General features: G+C 41.1%; 1 protein-coding gene across 5 annotated transcripts in view; it reads right to left on the bottom strand.

Moving 5' to 3' along the window:
* The window catches only part of ABCC9 (ATP binding cassette subfamily C member 9), a 76,758-nt gene that overhangs the window by 4,522 nt on the left and 50,976 nt on the right, over positions 1 to 21,260 (bottom strand). For all 5 annotated transcript variants that reach the window (XM_009279016.2, XM_009279013.1, XM_019472005.1 and 2 more), the window contains 12 exons: positions 21,132 to 21,228; positions 18,776 to 19,023; positions 17,716 to 17,864; positions 16,840 to 16,909; positions 15,850 to 16,007; positions 13,367 to 13,459; positions 10,499 to 10,601; positions 8,015 to 8,116; positions 5,061 to 5,181; positions 3,938 to 4,068; positions 3,260 to 3,338; positions 159 to 267 (listed from right to left, as the gene is read on the bottom strand). In XM_009279016.2, the coding sequence (XP_009277291.1) occupies positions 159 to 267; positions 3,260 to 3,338; positions 3,938 to 4,068; positions 5,061 to 5,181; positions 8,015 to 8,116; positions 10,499 to 10,601; positions 13,367 to 13,459; positions 15,850 to 16,007; positions 16,840 to 16,909; positions 17,716 to 17,864; positions 18,776 to 19,023; positions 21,132 to 21,228 (1,460 nt within the window). The remainder of the gene's footprint in view (positions 1 to 158; positions 268 to 3,259; positions 3,339 to 3,937; positions 4,069 to 5,060; positions 5,182 to 8,014; positions 8,117 to 10,498; positions 10,602 to 13,366; positions 13,460 to 15,849; positions 16,008 to 16,839; positions 16,910 to 17,715; positions 17,865 to 18,775; positions 19,024 to 21,131; positions 21,229 to 21,260) is intronic.

The following is a 21,260-nucleotide window of genomic DNA, read 5'->3' as shown; positions in this document are numbered from 1 at the left end:
ATTGTGTATGTTGCTTGACTTCCCTTGGACAGACTGTGTAGACAGATTGGACTGAGCGAGGAAGGTTCCTTCCCTTTTACATCCTTTCCTGTTCCACAGCGCCCATCACAAACATGCCATGCAATGCTGCTTGTCACGCCCTGATGGCATACACCTACCGGATGGAGCCACTGAACAATATTGGATCCTGGAGAATAATGGAAAGTCGGGAACGGAGAGTATGAAGAGGCAATTTGCTGATGTCTATTCCATCAATCACTATCCTCCCTGTTTAAAACAACATGCAGAAGACATGTGAGGGAATTGCACAAAGCATGTGATCTGCAGGTAGCAGACAGAAAGAGAAAACAGCTATTTCGGGCTGGACTCCAGATGATGAGGCAAGGTGCCTCTGCAATCTCTCAGCACCGTTATATAAACATGGGGAAGGTGAATGTATGTAGTAACGCAAGCCAGAGGGAACCCAGCTTATTAGTGACACTGTTGCCTTGCTCTCTTTGTTGTTTTTCCCCCCAGCTTCCCTTAAAGGAATACGTGGCTTCCATGCTATGTGATTAATGATGGTACCAGAAGGATAGTTTATTATGGGGCAACCTGAGCTTTACAGCCAAACAGAGCAAGAACAAGAGCAACTTAGGTAATTAGCCACGTCCTGTGCCTTTCTCTGTTCCCCTTGACTTTAACAGTTGCAGAAGATATTTATTTTGAGATTGTGCACAATTTCTTTTGCATAATACATGTATGTATCTGCAATCCATACATCAGGAGCCAAAACTATCCTTCGAACTCTAGAAGGAATGGGGTAGCATTAACTTTTTAACAAGAGGCAGATCAGAAAAACAAAAAGGATGTCCTACTCCAAGGCATTTTAATACCATTCATGCTGGTTCCTACAGCTCAGTTTCATCTGAGTATTTGGTTGTGAATTAGCCACATACTGTTCTGTTAGCATAAGATTACTGGAAGCAGTCACATTAATCACTCCTTAACCCAGTAGTTCATTCCCCAACAAGAAGTTACTGCAACAGCTGGGATACTTGGTAAAGTAAGAGGATTTTTCCATTTCTAGTCACTGCTTCAGGTCAATGAGCATATGGATCTCATCTGAAAATCTGATTTATGATGTGCTGGGTGTGGCAACTGCTGATATTCAGGCGAGGGAGATGGGGGAAACATACAAGAGAAACTGGTTGGCTGCTCTGTAAGTAGAAGAGGGTGAGAAGGGCAGAAGGAATCTCTTCCTTTGAATCCTCAAACAAAAGTCAGGAACTACTGACCCCACTGATTTTCCCTGGACACAGAAACTTCCCCCGTGTTATGGGGAAGGGATGGGCCAGGGCAAACTGAATGAGGATACGGTAAGGGGTATTTTCATCAGGCTCACTTCTGCAGTTTCCCTGTGGATTACTTCACGGGGCAGCTGCAGTCAGCCCTGGGAAGTACCTAACGTTAAGTTCATCAATTCTCTCTCCCAACAGTGAGAACCTAACCGTGAACTGGCAAATACATGGATATTCAAAGCTGTGCACGTATGTCTCTTCTGTCATTCCCAGTTGTCATGATACTGCATTTTGTGGGTTACTCTGTGTGGCCCTATTCCAATGAAAGACTTCATCTCCACCTAGCTGGACTACCATTAGTCTTATGCGTTTATTAGAAGTTCAGAAGAACCAAGATTTCATTTGTAGGGTGCAAAGTCCAATTGTTTTCAGACTTTCAGAAAGTCTGAATCAGGTCATAAGACTTCAGCATGAGACATCGGTGGTTGCATAAACTTAAGCAACTCCTTTTCGTCACAAATGAGGACATGAGAGGAGGTTAGCAGAAGATGAGGTGGACTAACAAAAGAAAAATTAATATGGCATGCTTTGGGAATAGGGGAATGCATTTTTGATAGAAGCCAGGGTGTTCAAGGAAAAGAGAAGAGCAGATGAGGAGACCTAAGGGAAAAAGTAAATTAGAGAGGAGTTGGGAAACCAGGAAAGTAATGAGGGGTGGCCAAGCAAGACAGAAGAGAAATGAGAGGTGGTTTGAACAGAGGGCAAGAAAAGGGAAACACTAAAGAACAAAGAAAGAAGTGAGAGCAGGTGATAACATGGAACACATACAAATTCAAAGAAATAACAGAGCCATTAGGAACCAAGATGGACAACATGAATGAAATCTGGCTCCAGTAAAGTTACTCGAAATCTTGTTATGTAACTTTTATTAGAGCCAAGACTCCACCCAGAAGTGGACCAGCATAGAGGCCCAGTACGGGTCTAGCTGAGGGAGAGAGAGGGACACGCACGGAGGATAAACAGAGCTTGATTAGAAAAGACTTAGGCATTCCCATTGGGAAAAATCAGGGATACAGAAGGAACAGACAAAGAAAAGATACAGAAAGAAGATTAAAGTAGAAGGAAACTTAAAGTTGGCCATAAATATAACTATTATTTGATTGCACTATTTATATATCCAGGAACCCTGGTCATGAATCAGAAACCTATTACCATAGATACATATAGGCACAGAACCACAACAAAAGCAAGTATTAGCTGCATCAGATTTACTTATCCTCCCACATTCTACTGGGGCTTCCCTAGCAAACGTTCCACGTGCAATGGCTAAATTAGAAACACGTAAATCTTTAAAACAAAAAGATGATTTTCCAGTAGGTTTCCATATTCCTGCAACAGTACACATGTATATGTATTATAAATGCCAGGGTGCATATTGCTGCATACTAGTTCATTCCAATTATCTGGGAGAGTGAAATGCTGCAGGAGTGAAAGCATAGCAAAATGTTTCCAAAACCTTTAGTCAGTTTCTGCTGTAGTTGTGGGAAACCACAATAAAATAAAAAATAAATATCAGGGGAATGGACTTGTTAAGTTCTAGTTTCTGTTCTGCTAATATTTTGACAGCTATCACAAGTTAATACAGTTATTCTTTAGGGAGAAATTTAGAGGCTCCAGAGAGTTGCATATTTTTTCCTCCTATCTCAAAAATGGCATATTGTTTTGTCAGAGCATATGCAAAAAAAATTAAAAAAAATTAGAAGTATAATCTGTGCGTAACATTTCCTGGAAGAACCAAGCGCTACTCACAGTAGGACACTTTGTACTTTGAAGGATCAGGCATAACAAGCCCCATTCTAATCAAGTATCTTCTAGGCCAGAGAGCCAGGATATAAATTATCAAAAAGTCTCCTTGCTTCTTCTGAAGAAATAAGGGGGGAGCAAGTCAGGAGTGACAACATGCTCCAGTGAAAACTAACCATCAAATATGTCCACCATTCTGAAGAACGCCAAAGACAGGGATGACTTGCCGCTGCCAGTACGACCACAGATCCCAACCTGCAAAAGAAAGCAAGATGTTACTTACTTATAGAGTAAGCTTTAAGCTGTAAGTCAGGCTTGCAGTCCTTCTGGGAAAGCTGGACTGGACTGCCCTACTGGTGAGAAGAAAGGTCCTTCCCAGTGGCCCGTGGCAGACACCAGGGAAAAAACAAAAAGGGCATGGCAAGCACACTCCTCTTTTCTGCCTCTCAGCATTGTGAGGGCTTGTCCCAGGAACATTTTTTAAACTTCAGCATTTTGACCTGGACTCCAATGACACTATATGCTGAAATGTGAGATATTCTTGCATTTTTACTCAGTTCCAGTCTGGTGTTCATCTAATCTCATCTGGCCACCTAGGCTCACTCTATGCGAGGGAGACGGACTTGGAAAGAAGTGGGACTCTCAGAAGGAAAACTGATCCCAGCCAAGAATAAGATGTCATCAGTGTAAGTTTCTTGACCCATACCCAGGGACCTCAGAGAGGACCATCAATGTATATAGCTGTCACTGCAAATTGTTGTTATTCTTGCTCTTCTGCCACGTTAGAAAAGGAAACACAGTAAGGAAGGATCTGCTCCAGAATGAGGACGATAGGCAATTGCTTGACATGGTACCTTTTGTCCTGGTTTGATATACGCCTTAACATGCTTAAGAACAGGCTTCAGGTTGTTTTCATATCGAACGCACAAATTTTCAATCTTGATTTCACCCTCCTGGGGCCAGTCTTTGGGGACTTGAGAGGGATCTGAAATAGGTACAGAAAACCAAACCAAAACGAATGCTATCAGAGGGTCACCCTTTATGACATTCCCCTTTCCCCCTCTCTCCTGCCTGGGGACCTTCCTGAAGCCACTCGAGAAATGGAGTCCCACTTTCCTGCCAAGGGCGAGCTGGGAACTGTCTGGTGGGCACGTTAGCACTTAGCTTCCAGATCTCGACACATAAGACAAGAGGGCAAATGCTAAAGTGGCCCTTGGCAATGAAACGGGGAGAAGCCAAATGAGCAGAGAAGAATGTAGTGTCAGCACAGTGTTAACATGTTCTTCGGTCAGTAACCGGCACAGGAAGGGCAGTGCAATGAAGGATGTTGTTACTGCCCTACCACATGAGCTGTTGACATTACTACAGCTCATATTTCATCCTGATTTGCAAATAGGCAGGCAGGTTTTGTCTCCAGACTAAGGGGCTTGACTTCTCAGAGAAGCTTGCTGACCTGTGAGCTTTTTTGGCCTTGCACTTCAAGCACTTCTAAAATACCAATCAAAGTCAATTTTAAACATGTGGAGTATGAACAGCAACGTGCAGTTCGGGGAACAGTTGCTGAGGTTCAATTGCTAACATGCCCTTCTCCTGTAGTCCCCATTTGCTGCAAAGAGCAGAGATTCTGAAGCATGTGACTGATGGTGCATTTCTAATTTTTATCCATATTTTTGTTTTTTGAATAGGTACATGGATGTTTTGTTCATCCCATCTATAACTGTGCCCTGGTACTTTCTGATTGTACCACAGGGCCATGCTCTGTCTCCCTGGCATTTGGTAGGGTTTTTTTAATGTTGACTACCATGGGCTACGTATTTCATAGCTGCTTTTGGCTATCCTTGTCACTCAGACCAGCGGGAGTTCCTGCATGTCAATAAAAACAGATTTCGGCCAAAAAGGCGTATACATTTTACATGAACAAGTCTACCATGCTTTCACATTACCACATTAAAAACCAAAAAGATTAGAGTGCAATACCCAAGTAGCCATCATAGTTCTCCGACTCCATGTTCAGGAAGCTGTGCACTTTTTTTACTGCACCCATCTGCACCTCCAGATCAGCCAGATTCCTCACCACCCAGTTCAAATAGTTGGTTATCTGCATCACAAAATGAAAACAAGGACAGGGGTCAGCCTTCTGGCTGTTCATCTACCTGTTTGCGAATAAAGGTTGGATAAATTTGTAATGGTCTTTGGCCTGACAGCACAGTGGATCTCTTATTGATGTTAGAACAGTTCAAGACTAAGTGCAACAGCATCAAATACGTAATAAGCCAGTCATACCCCAACACAAACAACCCTGACATAGTAACGTAGGGCTCAGTATTCTCATCCTTGTTTTTTGAAGGAGAACTATGGAACTATGTACCTACAGTCTGAAGATGTGACTGATTAAGGGAATCTCTTGTTCTCAGCATCTACTAATCAGTACTGAAAGGCATCTTCTTTAACCACACAAACACAGGAAAAAATCAAAATTGGAAGCACTGTTTGGAAATACTGCATTTTCTAATCTTTCAAAGACTGCAACTAAAGATTAAGAAAATTTACTATTTGCAAACATATTGAAAAGATTCGATGGGCATTTCATTTCTGTTTCCTTCTGTGCATATTTAGATAATTCATTTCTCTTCCTCTGTGGAAAATGTGAGGTTCTTAGCATAGAAATATATGAGGAATAATGTATTATCAGCTCAATGGTATCTCCTCCTTGGTTTTTATTCCCATTTGTAATCAAAAGGATTTAATCAATTGTAAAGGTATTAATTGTAGTAGATAATAGTTGATAATTAGTTGTCTAACAATACCCAGTAGCTTAGAGAAACTCATCTCTAGTCAGGACTGACTATTTAAGGCTGAAAATTGTAAAGCAATTTCCTAGACGTAAGTTCCTAAGTCTGTGTTTAGGTGCTCATATAAAAAAGAAAAACTGATCTTATTAGGAACAGTTGATTGCCAAGCACCTTTAAAAATTGAGATACTTTACATGCCTGAATAAAGGTTTAGAAACTTAACTTAGACAGTGAAAACATCCTATACACAAACACATTCAGAGAAAGGTTTTGTCATTTATTTGTGGGAGATTTGCTGAATTTGCCAAATAAGAACTTTATTATGAATACATCACCCAGCCCCACTTCTTTTCCACTTACCTAATACTGATGCAATAGGCATACAGTAAATAATTTTCACTGAGATTCAGCAATAACATTTGTTGTCAATTTAGAGGATTTAGTTGCTTGCTTTATCCTTAAGACAGTTATTCTAGGGGGTAGTGTGAAGTATTTTCTTTGTTGTTCAGAAACCCGCTCATTCTGTGTCCAGTTTTTGAGTCGGGAAGTTACGGAAATGGGTATGTTTGCAGATAAGCTAAACACTCTGCAGAACTGCTGCTTGTGGAGTAGCAGGCTGCAATCATAAATCTGGCAGATTTGATAACAGAGCCTGGCATCCAAAAGGCTCCACCCATTATTTCAACCTTCATCGCAGTTGTGCAAGGGAGTTGGCAATGTTTATACGAGGGGAGAGAATAAGCTTACGGACGTCTACTGTAAACACAATGTTGGTAAAAACAGTTTGCTCTCATCCAGGTCCAAACATCAGCCCCCTCAGCTCCAAAGAGAAATGATACAAAAACCTGTGTCAGGGGACACAGGTAATGATCCAACTGCATTCAAAGTTTCATCAGTGTTATTGTGGGGCAGGAGAGAGACAGGTAATCACTTGGTGACTACAGCATTTTTTCCTCTGCTATGCCAGACTTCAGCATATAGCTAATGTACGCTAATGATCTGTTTGCAAATACAGACTAAATACAAAGAAGCCAAAGATGATACCGACATCTTGGTGCTTCCAGATCTCTGCTATTGAAGCAGGATTACCAGGAATGTTTTCAGAGTGAAGTTGAAGCACTGGGACTGATTCTCAGTTGCTGGCAGAGTCTTACACTGCTGCAACAGCGGCACAAAGGGGATCTAAGGCCACCCTAAGGCAGCTGCCAAGAACTTTCTGTCATAACCATGGGCTCGCCAGCATTTACGTGCAAAGCCAAATCTCAGCGTTAGATCCATACCCATATCCCTCCCTCATACCAGTGCCATAAAGCAGCCAGTTTTTTGCCATGCCAGCCATGATTTAAAAAATTCTTCCTGCCATTATCCTCATCCTACTTTTGTCCCCACTCTCATTGTTAATTCAGTGGTATTTCTGCTCTCTCTGGTGATCATACTCTATGCTCATGATGCACTCCGCCTCTCTTACAGCCTGCTACACTAAAACACTGTTCCTTCCCCATGACTCAGCTCAAATAGCTCAGTGCTAACGATAGAGTTAAAATGAATCGGCTAGTGTCCCACCAAGATCTCATCGCTCCTAACCCCATCTCCTCCGCTTTCCTACTGCTACCTGTCATGATGAACCATGCCTACCAGCTCCAAAGGTGCCAATCCCCAAATCCATTCAGAATTTCCTGGACAATACTGGGCATGTGAGTAGTTTCTTTCCAAAGGTAGAACTGGCATTCCTGGTTCTTCAGCAATTATTTTATTTGGTCTTTGGTTAAACATTATCCAGGTTATGACAGTCTGTGGGATAGTATTTTCTGGCAGGTTTTGCCGTATACAGGCAGAACCAACACTGTGTTGTGCAAAACAGAATGCACAGCAGGTCCTCTTACGCATTTTTAATTTTCCTGCTCTGCTTGGGAGCACGCAGGGCCTGGGAATGGTTGTGTTTTTTTAATTGGCTCATAAAACCTGAAGCAAGTCCAAGTTGCCCTGAACTCTCTCAACTTTGGCTCAAATCCATTATTTGCAAGATTGTTTTTTTCAAGATTAAGAAAGCTGGAAGATAACCATGTATATGTATTTTTAAAAATATCATAAAATTAATACATTGGTCTGAAAGTTCTTATGCTTTGCCTTGGTACATACCGTCAGAGCATACAGGAGACCTAGCCCCACAAACCCCGAGTTAGGCCCTTCGGTGATGGAAGTGACAGCTGCAGTCAGAACTATGCAAGCGCCGAGGTAATCCTGCAATGAGGGAGAGGGAGAGAAAGATTCTAGACAACATTAAAACGCAGCAACAAGAAAATTTCTTCAGCTACAGAGCACATTTGCTTTACTAAGGATTATTTCTATAATGACACCTAGTCATACGGGGTTGTTTTTCCCAGAAAAGGTCAGGGGTTTTGGTGCCCAACCTAAAACACTCTAAAGAAACTTGCTGAACACAAGTGAAACAGGCCAGTATTTTCTGCAAATCCAGTTGGGCTAGGGTATCTCTTTGTGGCCACCCCAAAAAGAGCAGGTATCAAAAAATCTAATGAGCACATAAAAAAAAAAAAATCATAAGAATGGCATAATACTGACATCCTTAATTCCTACCACTAAAACAAATCAATTCTACTCTCTCCACTCTCCTTCAGGTCTTCTCAAACATGGGCTTGCCTCCCCAAAAAAGAGAAGTATCAGTGACTTCACAAAGTCCATGAAGAATTTTGGTAGAATTAATACAGGTAATGCACATGTTTTATGGGCACAAGTGGGCAGACTGACATAAAGTGTCTACATCATGCAATGGCACACTGTGCATGGTGAAGGCATCCCCAAGCCTGCTATACACTCACAACTTGCAGTGAAACACCATGTGGGTGTTGGTAGTGTGGACTCTGAAAGCACTATAGCTGCGTAGTTGTGGTGCTGCAAACGAGCTACTAAGCCTTGCTCCTGCTACAGCACTTTGAGTTTCGGAGTGACTCCGTGGTAGATACCTGAAGGATCTCAGCTCTGTTGCATGGTGATGACTTGATTTACAGAAATTGCTGTGTAGGCTGTATTAGAAAGATCTGACTTCTCACAAGCTTTGCAGGAGCTTGAACCCATCTTCTTGATGTGTACCTCAGTTCTGAAGTGAATGCCACATGTGATCTCATGTAGTTGTCAAGGTGCCTGATTCATGAGACTGCTGGTATTCCCACTCTCCCACTGCTCCCTGCATTATATTTACTTTGGATTACAGGGTTAGCATTTTCCATCCATTTTTTTCCTCCTGTCTGATAATATCCTGCCTGGAATCTTTCCCTCTGAGATTTTAAATGAGTGCTGCCTAGTTCATCTGTCTATAAAAAGTGTTGATGAGCAGATGACAGATTCAAACTTAACATCTACAGGGAAGTAGAAGCACAATGGTCTCAAGTCTCCATCAGCGGTTGGGACAGGACTCCACAGCTGCTATTAAACCCTACAAAGTTTTGAGTGATATTAGTACCACTGTGCCATTAGGCAGAGCTAAATAAACTATTCCTTGGCGTGACCACATTATTTCTAATGCTATGATGAAGCGATGCACATTCTTTGATCAAGTTCATTCTGCATGTAAGCAAGCCTAAGACTATGAGACATTAGCAGGCAATGCCACGGTTTATTCCAGGATTGGTTGCTGCTCTGTTATTTATCTGTCTTTGATTTGGAAGCAAGTTCAGCTTGATCTTGTTTGCTGTAGGAAGCTGAAAGCTTCATGCATGAGGGAAGGCTGTGCCATCATAAGAAATGGAGCACAACTTTGTTGCCCTGCCAGCATACCAGAAAATGAAGGTAAGGATACAGCCTTTGAAGTGAGGATTAATCATGCCTGTTACTATTTGTGTCTAGCAGAATCAGGTCACTGCTCTGTTTATTCACTGCTCTTTTTGTGTCAGATGAATAAGGAAATCACAGTGATTTTGCTTGCCTCTTCTTGCCTGGCAAATCAGGCAACCTCCTCATATGCTGTCCCTGGAGACCCCCCATAAAAGCCAGGGGCCTGTCTCACTGGCACTGGCTGCGTTGTGCCCTACTATCATTTTTTTTCCAGTTGGACTCTAGTTCTGCCACCTTTCGTGATATTGAACAGTACTGTAAATCACACAGTATGGGCTCACAGCTGCAGTAAGGGCACTGCAAATGGGGGCTCTAAATTACAGCTGTGGGATAAAACCTGTTGCTGGAGAGATACCTCAGGACCTCGAAGCTCAATGGTGCCTAAAACAGCCCTGGCAGAATGATGGCACAGTTCACAAAACTACTTAAAAGCCATGCTCTGCTTTGAAAGTAGTTCCCGCTGGGGCAGGTCTGCAGATGCTGCACAGTAGTAGAGAAAGCCTTATTTCAAGTTACGTAAATGTTTGTTCTTGCACTCTCTTCAGACGCTAGACATCATAACAGCAAAAGATGAGGGAGACTTGTATTTTCTTACTCCTGGCCAAGAAAGCTGAAAAAACCCTATGGGTTTAACATAAACAATCACGATCTATTTTAAGGAACAGTGTGTATAATCTCAGTGAGATTAATTCTCATTATTGTCTTCTCTGCATCAGGCAGTCTCTGTTTGCTTCCAAGGTTTCAAAACCATGGCTGGGACTAAGCTGAACGTACCGTCCTGACCTCCAGCCATCTGTTGGCAGCCGATAGAAATAAGTAGGCAATGTTGTTCGTGTCCGTTAGTTCCAGCATACGTTGTTTAAATCTGGCTTCATGCCTGCCAAGAACAAAGTTGTTATATTACAACACATTACACACTCATACACAAAAGGATGAAGCATTAAACTCTTCTCTCCCTCCCCTCCCCCCAAACCAAGACTTTTGGCCCTTCTGCCTTTGCCAAATTTTGAGTTAAAAACTCTTCCCTAGGGACCTGTACCTGCTGCCAGGGCTCTCCCTAACCAGGCAGAGCTACACGTACAGTGGGGAGGAATTTGTTCAACAAGCAATTATATTGGACTAGATTTTGGATCAGAGCCTGTCCCCTCAAAGAGACTGCAATGCCAGGGTGCTAGGGACAGGTTTTACTTCCCAAAGCATATCTGCTTTTAGAGCTGTGGACTGTGGCTGCTGCTGCCCTCCAGTCCTCTCACAGGTGAGTGCTGCCATGGCCCATCTCTTCTTCTTCACAAGCCACTAGCAAGAGCAGAGGGCTTACCCGTCAGCTTAAAATCTGATTTCAGAAGTTACCTGGCCAGCTGCAGGAGTCTTCAACAGGAGTGACATCTCTAAGGCTTCAACTAATGTAGACTGTAGATTGATCAGTACACCAATACCTTTCAGCTACTCAGCTCAGCTGTTTTCTTAGCCAGTCACACATTGCCTAAGCAACTCGGAAAACTACAATGATAGATGCTATATAAAGCTATAATCTAAAGCTACAGATCATTTCTGAATTACAAAAATGAGTGGTGATACCTCCACTGTTGCTTGTTTCTCTCTCCCCCACATAATGCCCATCATGTTTAAAAACCAGCACAAGGATGTCAGAGAGCCTAAGAGCCGAGTCAAGGTACACTTTGGGAGGGCAGGGGGGAATCTCTGTTGGTGTAAGTGTATTACATTCATGGCGCCTTGCAGTACTTTAGGTATGACCTGCAGTCAGATGGAAACCATTTCGTTGTTTCATATTCTACTCTGTTAAATACCCTCACTTGAATAAACTAGCTGAACTTCATTCAGCAGCTTATCGTCTGTTTTATCATGGCAAGCTCTTCCATTTTGAAGTCTCAGCGCCCTGCTGTGAAGCACCTGTAACCCCTGTTCTGCCAGAAACTTCTTTCTTTTTTTTTGCCTTTTCCCACTGATAATTTATTTCCCTCTGCACAGCTTGTAAACATGGCAAGCAACCTCCCCAAAACAACAACTGGTAACAGTAATGATGTGGGGAGGAGCAAAGATGCATCGACTATTCTGCTCATCTGCCCTTCTGGCAGCAAAACTCCTGTTTTCCCAATGGAAAATCTGACATGCTCAATCTGTATCTTTTCATCCACGTCCAGCTCATCTTCTGGGCAGTTTTAGACTTTTATCCTGTCAGATGACAAACAGCAAAGGTCACTGAAATTGCTTTCTGATCCAACTGTACTACTTTGTGGTAAGCTATGTGAGGAGCTGCTCTATTTTATCCTGGAACATACTGAACTCAAATTGCAGAGAATGACTAACAGGACTATTAGTAAATATGAGCTTGCTGACAAAAAACACTGGAGACTTCAGGTTTGGTTGACAGTGGAGCACAGACAGGGAAATGAAATGGTTTTGATTAGCGCCACAGATCCTGGAAAACTCAAGTGATGGTTACGATGCCTAGTCCTTCCCTAGGGCTGCCTTTTGCTCTCTGCCATCCAAGCCCACATTGCTGTTTTGTAAGGTAAACAAGAGTTGAACGACTCCCAAGAAGTGCTAAGCTCCTTCATATTTCTCAGGAGATAACGTGATGGAAGGCCACTCTGAACCTCTCAAGAAGCACTCAGCATACATCAGCATTGGGCGTTATGACTTACTGTTTCAATACATCATTCTGGTTGATAAAGCGTGTTACAACATTTCTTGTTGACCACTGGCTCACATCTCTTCAACACAGCAACATTTTTGCTTGTCCTGCCACAGTCCTTACCGCAGCACTCTGAACTAATAGCCTAGGTCCTAAAGCTAGCTTGAAGTGATGAAGCAGTCTTAAGCTGATCAAATACACAGGTAAATAGCAGAGCAGTGTGATCCACACTGGTTTGAAATTCTGCAGTGTACAGAATGAGTGCAAGTTACACTTACTGGGGGACAACATCAAGCTGGCACTTAGACAGAGTCATGCCAGCTATAATGTAGTGCATACAAGGAGAATTTGGCCTATGTTTCATGTAGTAAGTAGAGAAAAAAAAAATATGCATGGAAAGTTGGAAAAATTCTCTGAATCTTCTGAAATTTATTTTTCGGTTTTGATTGACAAGGCTAGGTTTTACAATATTAAGATCAAGTTCTGTTCTGCCATAGTTTTCTTGGAAAGTCCCTCTAGTTGCATACTGACTGCCAGTTGCAGAGTAATATAATGATGTTTCCCTGCCTGACGAAACGGTTAAATACAGAAATGATTCAGGGGCACTTGGATAGCACAGCTTGTAGGATATAGCACAGGGGTCTAAAGGAGTGATGCCTGTGCCTGCCTGGCAAAGGAGAGCTCCCTGCTGTCAAAGTAAGGCATGGTTAAACTAAACACCTTAAAAGTTTAAATACTGTATCCTAAAAAAGTCATCATCTTTAATTCAGTGGAAAACCAATATAGACAAATTAGTGTGTTACTGAAAATATGCACAAGCATTTAGAGATGTGGCAAAGCAACAGGAAAACAAAAATTTCTTCCCTATTTTGAGATAGCTTAGTTAAAGTCTACCAAGTCCAAAAATTTGCCCTCAGACATGGTCCAACAAGCTGCACGGGCCAGAGCAGAACCCAAGCCTCTCTGTAATAATTTGTTTTACGGACCTGAACGCTCTGATGGTGGTAAGGCCTTCAGCTGTCTCAGAGAAGTGACAGAGTAAAGGTAGCTGGGTGCTGTCGTCAAGTTCCTGGAGGTCCCTAAGAGTACGAAAAACAACGGGCAGCCATTACAATGTAAACATCTCTGTCTGTAGAAATTTTACTGCATAACAGACAAGAATAGGCATTTTATGTATTGCACATATCTTTTTCAGGATCACACAAAATAGTATTTCTATAGTATAGAAAGACACTGACGTGGGAATATCACATTTCTCTTTTGCCATAGGAGCCTTTGAATCATCTCCCAGCCACCTCCACAGATCTAGCTTTTGGTCACAGCTAAGCTTCTCTTTGTCCCACAGTGATAATGACATTATCACATCTCTCCTGGATAAAAACCTGCTGTCCATTTTAGCCAGCCTAATTACCCCTTTTATTCTCAAACATTCTGAGTTATTAATATAATTAATATAAATAACTTAAATTCAGAACAATTGATTTTCAACTTTATAGCATGTTATTTCACCTTTATAGCATGTTATTTGTGGCTCTTACATCAGGTATAAAATAGAGTTTGCGTATCTGCAGGTTTATCTATTTTATTGCAACTGTATCAGCTGGTCTAACAAAAAGGGTGCCTTTCCATATAAACTTTGCCTCATTTTGAGTATCTGTAAGTACTTTCTATTTGTAGTGTTAACATTATCACATTCGTTGAAATAGAGACAGCACTGACAGAGAACTAATATGAATGAGAAATTTCCTCAATTATTCAGCAATGGGATTTTCAAGACCTGCATGGAGCAATGATTTTTGAGTCCAGTCTCCTGAAACAGGAACGTTTTCCAAACCACAGAGATAAATACATCTTTCTGTAACACTCTGCCATTGGAATAGCAGCCAGTTGTATAAACAGAAGAGAGGTCAGATCATTAGATATTTAAATTCTTCATTAAAATCCTCCTATGTTTGCACACTGTATTAGATAGGCCGGGAGAAATAACTGCTCCGTGATGCTGAATGTTACAGTATACAGAACTGAATTTGCTGCTTATGTTTTGATGATAAATATGCTCTCTTTCAAATTTATCATGGAAAATACACAGAAGTTTTTGAGAGATGTAATGGAAAATACAACAAAGAGTCAAAGTGCTGCAAGAAATACTGTAAATATTTGCATTTCTAAAAATTAGTGAAGCTTATGTGCCTGCAAAGTACTGCATGCAAGTAAGTTATAGATACTGGCTGAAGCTATTCCTTCATCCTACGTTTCCCAAGACTATTTTTCCTAGAAATAAATTGGATTTATTCATTTCTATTGTGGATTGAAAGAACACAAGTCAACCCTGGATGCTTCACAAGTGATTTAAAAGAGTTTAATTTAAACAGCTTAAAAAAAAAAAGCACTTGCTGATACAGATTTTCCCAGAAAACTGTATGGAAAATAAAATGGATGAGGTAGTTATGGACTTGCAGAAGATCAGCGATTGCAGAGCCAATGGGTGCATGTGTGTGTGTGTGCTGACCTACAGGGGTGATCAACTTCTTGCTAGCTTGCATGGTATGGCTATCGGTACACCATGTGGGAAAATCAGGTTTGGAAACAGATGGAGACTTTACTCTCACATATAAAATCACAGAAAGAAACTGTAGTATTTCCCCAGGGTCTAATACATCAGATTTTGCCTACTCTTGTGCATTTAGGTAAGAAGTTTAAACAGTGTGCATTGCTATGTGTAGCAGGATAGGGATATTCCATACCTTGTGACGTCATGCTCAGTACATAAAGTGGGGGGAATTGGCCAGGGGGCGGCGACTGCTGCTCGGGAACTGGCTGGGCATCGGTCAGCAGGTGGTGAGCAATTGCATTCTGCATCACTTATTTTGTATATTCTTTTATCATCATTATTATTATTATTTTCCCTTCCTTTTCTGTCCTATTAAACTGTTTTAATCTCAACCCACGAATTTTACTTTTTTTTCCCGATTCTCTCCCGCATCCCACTGCGGACGGGGACAGGGAGTGAGCGAACGGCTGTGGGGGGTTTAGCTGCCTGCCGGGTTAAACCACAACAAGTGGAAATTGCTTTCTGTGGAGTTTTTTTCCCAATATGAAGAAAAAGCCATGACTGACGTTAATCCAGGAAGTTATTTTCCATTCTCTACTAACACTCAAAAGGTCAAAGAGGAGCTTTGACCAGATGCGAGCTGGCTCAGTTGATTAACAAACTTCATGCTCATCTGACTCTATAGCCAACAGTGTACAAAAGTGATGCAACTAGTGTTACTTCCCCAGATACCCCATTTGTAGTCAGGTTGGCCAGAAACATCCTCCAATGTATGTCTCAAACTCATACCTCAGGATCAAAAGCAGGACACCATGGCCATTTTCCCCTTATACTAGCTCCTATAACCTCACATTCCATCACAATTCTTATGTACAAATTTTTTAGAAGAAATTTTCAGAACAGTTTTTTAATACGTACTTGGAAGCAACTCTGAAATATTTCTGGATGAAATAAAACGCTATCCCAAGAGGCATGAGGGCGACAAGGAACCATGGAGTGGCATAGGAGATCATTCCGATGGCTGACAGACAGAGTAAGGTAGACCGGGTAAGAGACTCCAGGGTAGGAGGAATGTGCTAGAGCGAAACAAAAACCAAACAAGGCAAAAGTCACTGGTAGTACCACAATATGCCTTTTCCTATAGAGGACCATAGGGAAAGTGGAATGATACCACTGTGGACTCATTGATATTCTCCTTATACCAGGAGCTTTTATGTTTCTGTGGGTCTACTACTCAAATGTGCAGAGGTTAAAAAATGAGTCAGTAGGTTCTTTTCTGAAGGTCAGTGTTTCAAAGATCACGGGGAAACAGAAGCCATTTCCACCTCATTTATATAACAGGCAAGAAAGAAAATTGTTCTTGATATCCCAAATATTTAGAGAAACAGCATGCTCTTTCTCAGAGCCTCTTAATTTTCATTCCATGTTCTCATCATCCTTACATTCAGAATTATTACTCATCCAATCATTTTAATTCACAGCCATAGTGAAAGCATCCCTTCCTCTCCCCGAATGCTCTAAATTCACATGTGCTACAGCCAGGATGGAACATCTATTTGTCACTTGTACTCCCATATAGTTAAAGTTATTATATTCTACCCTGTTTCCTATTTTGAGCCCAAAATCTGGTGTTTTGCTAATCCAGATCTTCCAATAGAAGCAACCAGTCTGCATATGAAGACATTAAGAGCCACCATCTCCCACCATGTTTATTCTAATGGTTACCTGCCCTCATTACTACAAATGTGTGTGTACTTTCTATTTTGAATTTGTCTATTATCATTCCCAGAGCCTGTTTTTTGCTATGCCTTTCTCTACTGAATATTTTAATACATCATCTTATTCAGTAGCTAAGTGAAAATTTACAAAGCCAAGATGTAATAAAACAGAATATATTGATACGTCTACCTGATCAATGATATTTGTATCAGCAGAGAAGCGATTTAGAATTAGCCCCAATGGAGTCATATGGAAAAACCTGTTGAACAAATTAAAAACAAAAAGTTACCTGAAAAGGAATTCCAGTTTTGGATAAAAAGCCCGGTCAGACAGAACACAGAGCTGTGTCCAGACATTTTCTAAAACCAAGCAGTAAATATGAATAACATAACACATCATAATGTCTGCATCCTGACTATCCAAATGCTTCTCTCGGCATTCCCCCCTGCCCCAAACTTTTAAGTCTCCTCTTCCAAAAACCTAATGTCCGGCCCCCTGCTCTTTCATCCACACTCCCTCAAGATTTAAGATCCCTTCCAAAGATCACAGCCTGTCCCTGGGCCGCTACTCAGCCTCCTACATAGTACTGGGCATCAGGACTCAGTTGTTTCACAAAAGAACCGTGATAACTGCATTCATTATGCAGGCATCCTTTTGGCCAGCCTGCTGCCCGTGAGAGACTGTGGTATCGTGCACAGAACCTGTACCTGGCCATCAGAAGATGTTTGGTGTCCACATCGTTTGACCCCATGCCCATTGCTCAGAGTTGGAGCTGGGACCCTCGGAGCTAGAACTGCACTTAAAGCTTTCCTTGACACCCCAGCCTTGAAGGGTGTGCCAGCTATCTGACATATTTCAGCCAGATAAAAAAGGGGGCAGAATGTCACATGTTTTGACATGGAATTTTTCCCCCACTGCTCACTTCACTAGTTATTTTCACTTTTTGAGGCCTTGAAGAAAACAGGGCAATTACAAAAGCTTTTCCCAGGAGTATCCCCCTAGTTACAAAACCAGGACAGGTTTTGGCCATGTAGGTTTTCAGGAAGAACATTATTTTTGCTGTACCTAATTGGTCCAAGGATGATCTTGTTGAGGAGATTATGGTGTAGGTTCTTGGCTGCTGTGAGGCCCATCCACTCCACAGTCAGAGATGTGATGAGGCAAAGGACAATCCCTGCTCCAGAGAGGATGCTGAAGACAGCTACATGGTAAGTCTAATAAAATGACAAATACATCAATCCTAGAAATAAACACACATTTCTCTTTTCTACTAGGAAGTTCCCAAGGTACCTGATACCAATCAGCTAGTATGTCACACCACTTATATTACATAATTATATTAATATAATCTTTGGGAAATAAAAGAACTATGATGGAACTGCAATTTATTAAGTTCACATAATTAGAAGATCTGGCAGTTCTAAGATCCCTCAACCTACTGATGAGTACCCTTCAAGACCTTGAAGTGATAGTACTTAGAACTGTGAAGATAGACTAACTGGACAAATACAAAAGTATGCAAATCATTAGCCAAGAAACTCAGACAACCAAAGCAGAACCTCTCAAGAATTAAGGCATTTGAGAGGTGTTGGAAAGTTCCATTTTATTAAGTTCAAGCACCAGTAAAATTCCCAGAGCAAAACGTAAACTAATCTGCCAGGGCTATAACACATTTAAGCCTTCTGAAAGTTTACTAAGTGGATTCCACTGAGATATTTGTATATGAGTCAAATTTATAGCTACAAGCAAATTGTATTTAAGTAGTACATTTGAAGACCTTTTTTTCTGGCAGGACATTACCGGACAGCCAGTACTTAGGAAAATGGCGTCATTGACTTAGGTGTTAAAAAATCCAGATGGAAAAGTTTAGTATGAGATTCCTTCCTTTGAAACACCAATCATTTTTCTAACCTCAAACATGCTTCTGTTTCAGTTTTGCATGTTTGAAAATATTGATAAAATTTGAATTGTCTTATATTTTATCATAAACATTTCATCCATCCTATATAATAATCAATCTTACTTTATCTATCTGTCTTTCCAATCTAGCTGGCTTCTAAACGAACGGCAAATAATTACTTTAGAACATTTTTTCTTCCCTGTCAAGCTCCAAGATATGGCCCACCTTCTTTGTGCTCTCAACATCATCAGCGTTCCTGACTTCATTTGCATTGTCCATGGATGTCCATGTAGCAAGCCAGTAGTCTATGGCCACTATAACTGAGTGTTTCAACAACTTTGAGAAAATCATCAGAAAGAGCAAGAAAAATCCTCCAGAGGTTAGGTATCTCCAGCAGGTTTTCCATGGCATCTTTGTTCTGAGCCTCAAGACAGTTGACATATTATCATCTTCATCTTCTTCCTCTTCTTCCTCTGTGACTCAGACATTTGATCAAGTTAGCTTGGATTCAGTACTAAGAATTACACCTGGGCTTACTGGATTTGGTTGATGTTTTTGTTTTCAATTTTAATTTTAATGACAAAATTAAATTTGTAATTTAAAACCAGCAAACACTTCAGGCATATTTTCATAAGACTTCCCCTGTGCTCTTTGAGCAATTCTACAGACTATCAGTCTTTGACTAGTTACAGTTTTGGTAATAAATATTTTTGTAAGTCAGGTCTTCAGTACTGACTATTTATAGTAGAGACTAGGCCTTTCCCAATCTGTTCAGTTACTTTTATTATACAGTCAGCAGAGCACTTTGGGTCACATGGAAGATTTTAGAAAGTTCTCCAATGCTTTCCATCCAGATGCTCTGTCAGCTGTTGCATGAAAGAACTCCATTTCTACTTTATTCCTGAGTACTAAAGTTTTGTCTATATAAAAGAGCACAGCTGTGGGATTAATGTTTCTTCTAGTCCTACCTTTGACTATGTGATAGTTGTTCACATTATACTGAAATACAATTCTATGGGAATTATATATTGGGAAATATATATTTCACAGGTGCATAAACATTACATTTAAAAATATTTTTTTCCGGGTAATAAAAATACACATCACAGCCTTGCAGGCTGCATTTGGGGAAGAGAAATGTTGACCTGCTCTTGACAGCCCTGAACTGACAGCATTTCCACCCATTTCTGATTTTTGAACATTAAAAATGAATTAGTAAGTGATTTCTTGAAAGTTGAAATTCTACACTTTTTGGGACACAGAGACTTTGTGTATGTTCCCTAGGTCACATAATAAGTGTGGATGACCTGGAATGCAATGTCAGGTTATATTTCTGCCCTGAAGTTACTGTGTTTTATGATCTCAATGATCATAAATCATTGGCATTCTATGGACTATATGAACATGTCTTTTTTCCCCCGTGTCTTCTATCTTACCCCACAAAGAAGATACAGGTTTTGGCAAGGCTTTCTTGCACAGACCAAAAGGAGGAGCTTGGGAATGACTTCAATTTAAACTCCTCCAAGAATTTAACTGATAAAGTGTACTGATGACTGGACATAGTAAGAGGTGTTCTGCTCAGCTCTGCCAAAGAAATATGAAGCCAATGTAAAATTTCTGTCTCAGGGGCTTTGGGGTCCAGCTCTGCCTATTGGAGAGCAATCCAGGACTCACAGACCTATGACTTAAGATGACAATCCATCCTGAGCATTGCCAGATGAAACACAAGGCAGCAGCAAAGAGCCTGCTAATAGCCAGTATGCATTCTGCGATCACTCCAGCCAACATCACCATGATAATTCCGGCAATTAGTGCTCCTGTTGAGTTAAGGTGAAGCCTACAGTTCACCTCTTCTCTTCCCTGGCACAAACTTACTGCTTGCCAGGACTGACTACTCCATTTAGGCATGGTCTAGCACCCCAGGGATGTTCTTGATGGGTCTTGTTGCCAGCTGCCAATATCCAACCGTGTGTCCCCCTCTACCCCCCACCCTGCTTTAAAAGTGATGTGAATCTGAATCTGCAGCCTCTAAAACCACCAAGACTTGGGGGGAACAAGAAGCTAAGCTTGAGAACAAAGCCTAAAATTTCTCCTATACATAGTCTGAGCTAGAAAAATAGCAGATTAACTCCATATCCAAAAAGGAATTGAAAATAGCTACAAGTTTGATCATGTGGTGATATATCAAGAGCCTAGAACAGATATCTCATGAGGGACAGGGCTACAGATGATCTAACATTATTGTGCCAATGACTAGGCAGAGCTACCTCAATTTGCATTAATAACAATTCTTACCGTTGTTCTACTTCTATCTCACCCCTCACTACCTCCAGGCAGTATGAGTTGGCAAAGAAATTAACTTGTTTTGATACACCTTATCCTTGCACAATGTTTAGAGAAATCTATGGAGACTCCCTTAAACAAGTCATATTCTAAACAGGTTGAAGTATTGGATTTTCCACTGTTATTACCAAGAGTCATCCACATCTTCATACTTCATTGCTAAGAACTGCCAGCTGTTCAAGTGGAAAGGCAATGATACATGGTAATAGAATAAGCAAAGTGAAATGATAAAACATACCTTCATCTTCATCTTCGAGTTGTGATTTGGATTCTCTGGGATACATGGCCCTTCTAAGAGTTTTTCTCTCAAGAGTAGTCTGGTCAGCTTCCATATCCTGTAACAAGAAAACTTATTTATTAATTTGAG

Source organism: Aptenodytes forsteri, unplaced genomic scaffold (genome assembly GCF_000699145.1).
Source record: "Aptenodytes forsteri isolate BGI_AS27 unplaced genomic scaffold, ASM69914v1 Scaffold241, whole genome shotgun sequence".
NCBI classification, from domain to species: Eukaryota; Metazoa; Chordata; class Aves; order Sphenisciformes; family Spheniscidae; genus Aptenodytes; species Aptenodytes forsteri.
This window is presented reverse-complemented; position numbering and strand designations above follow the sequence as displayed.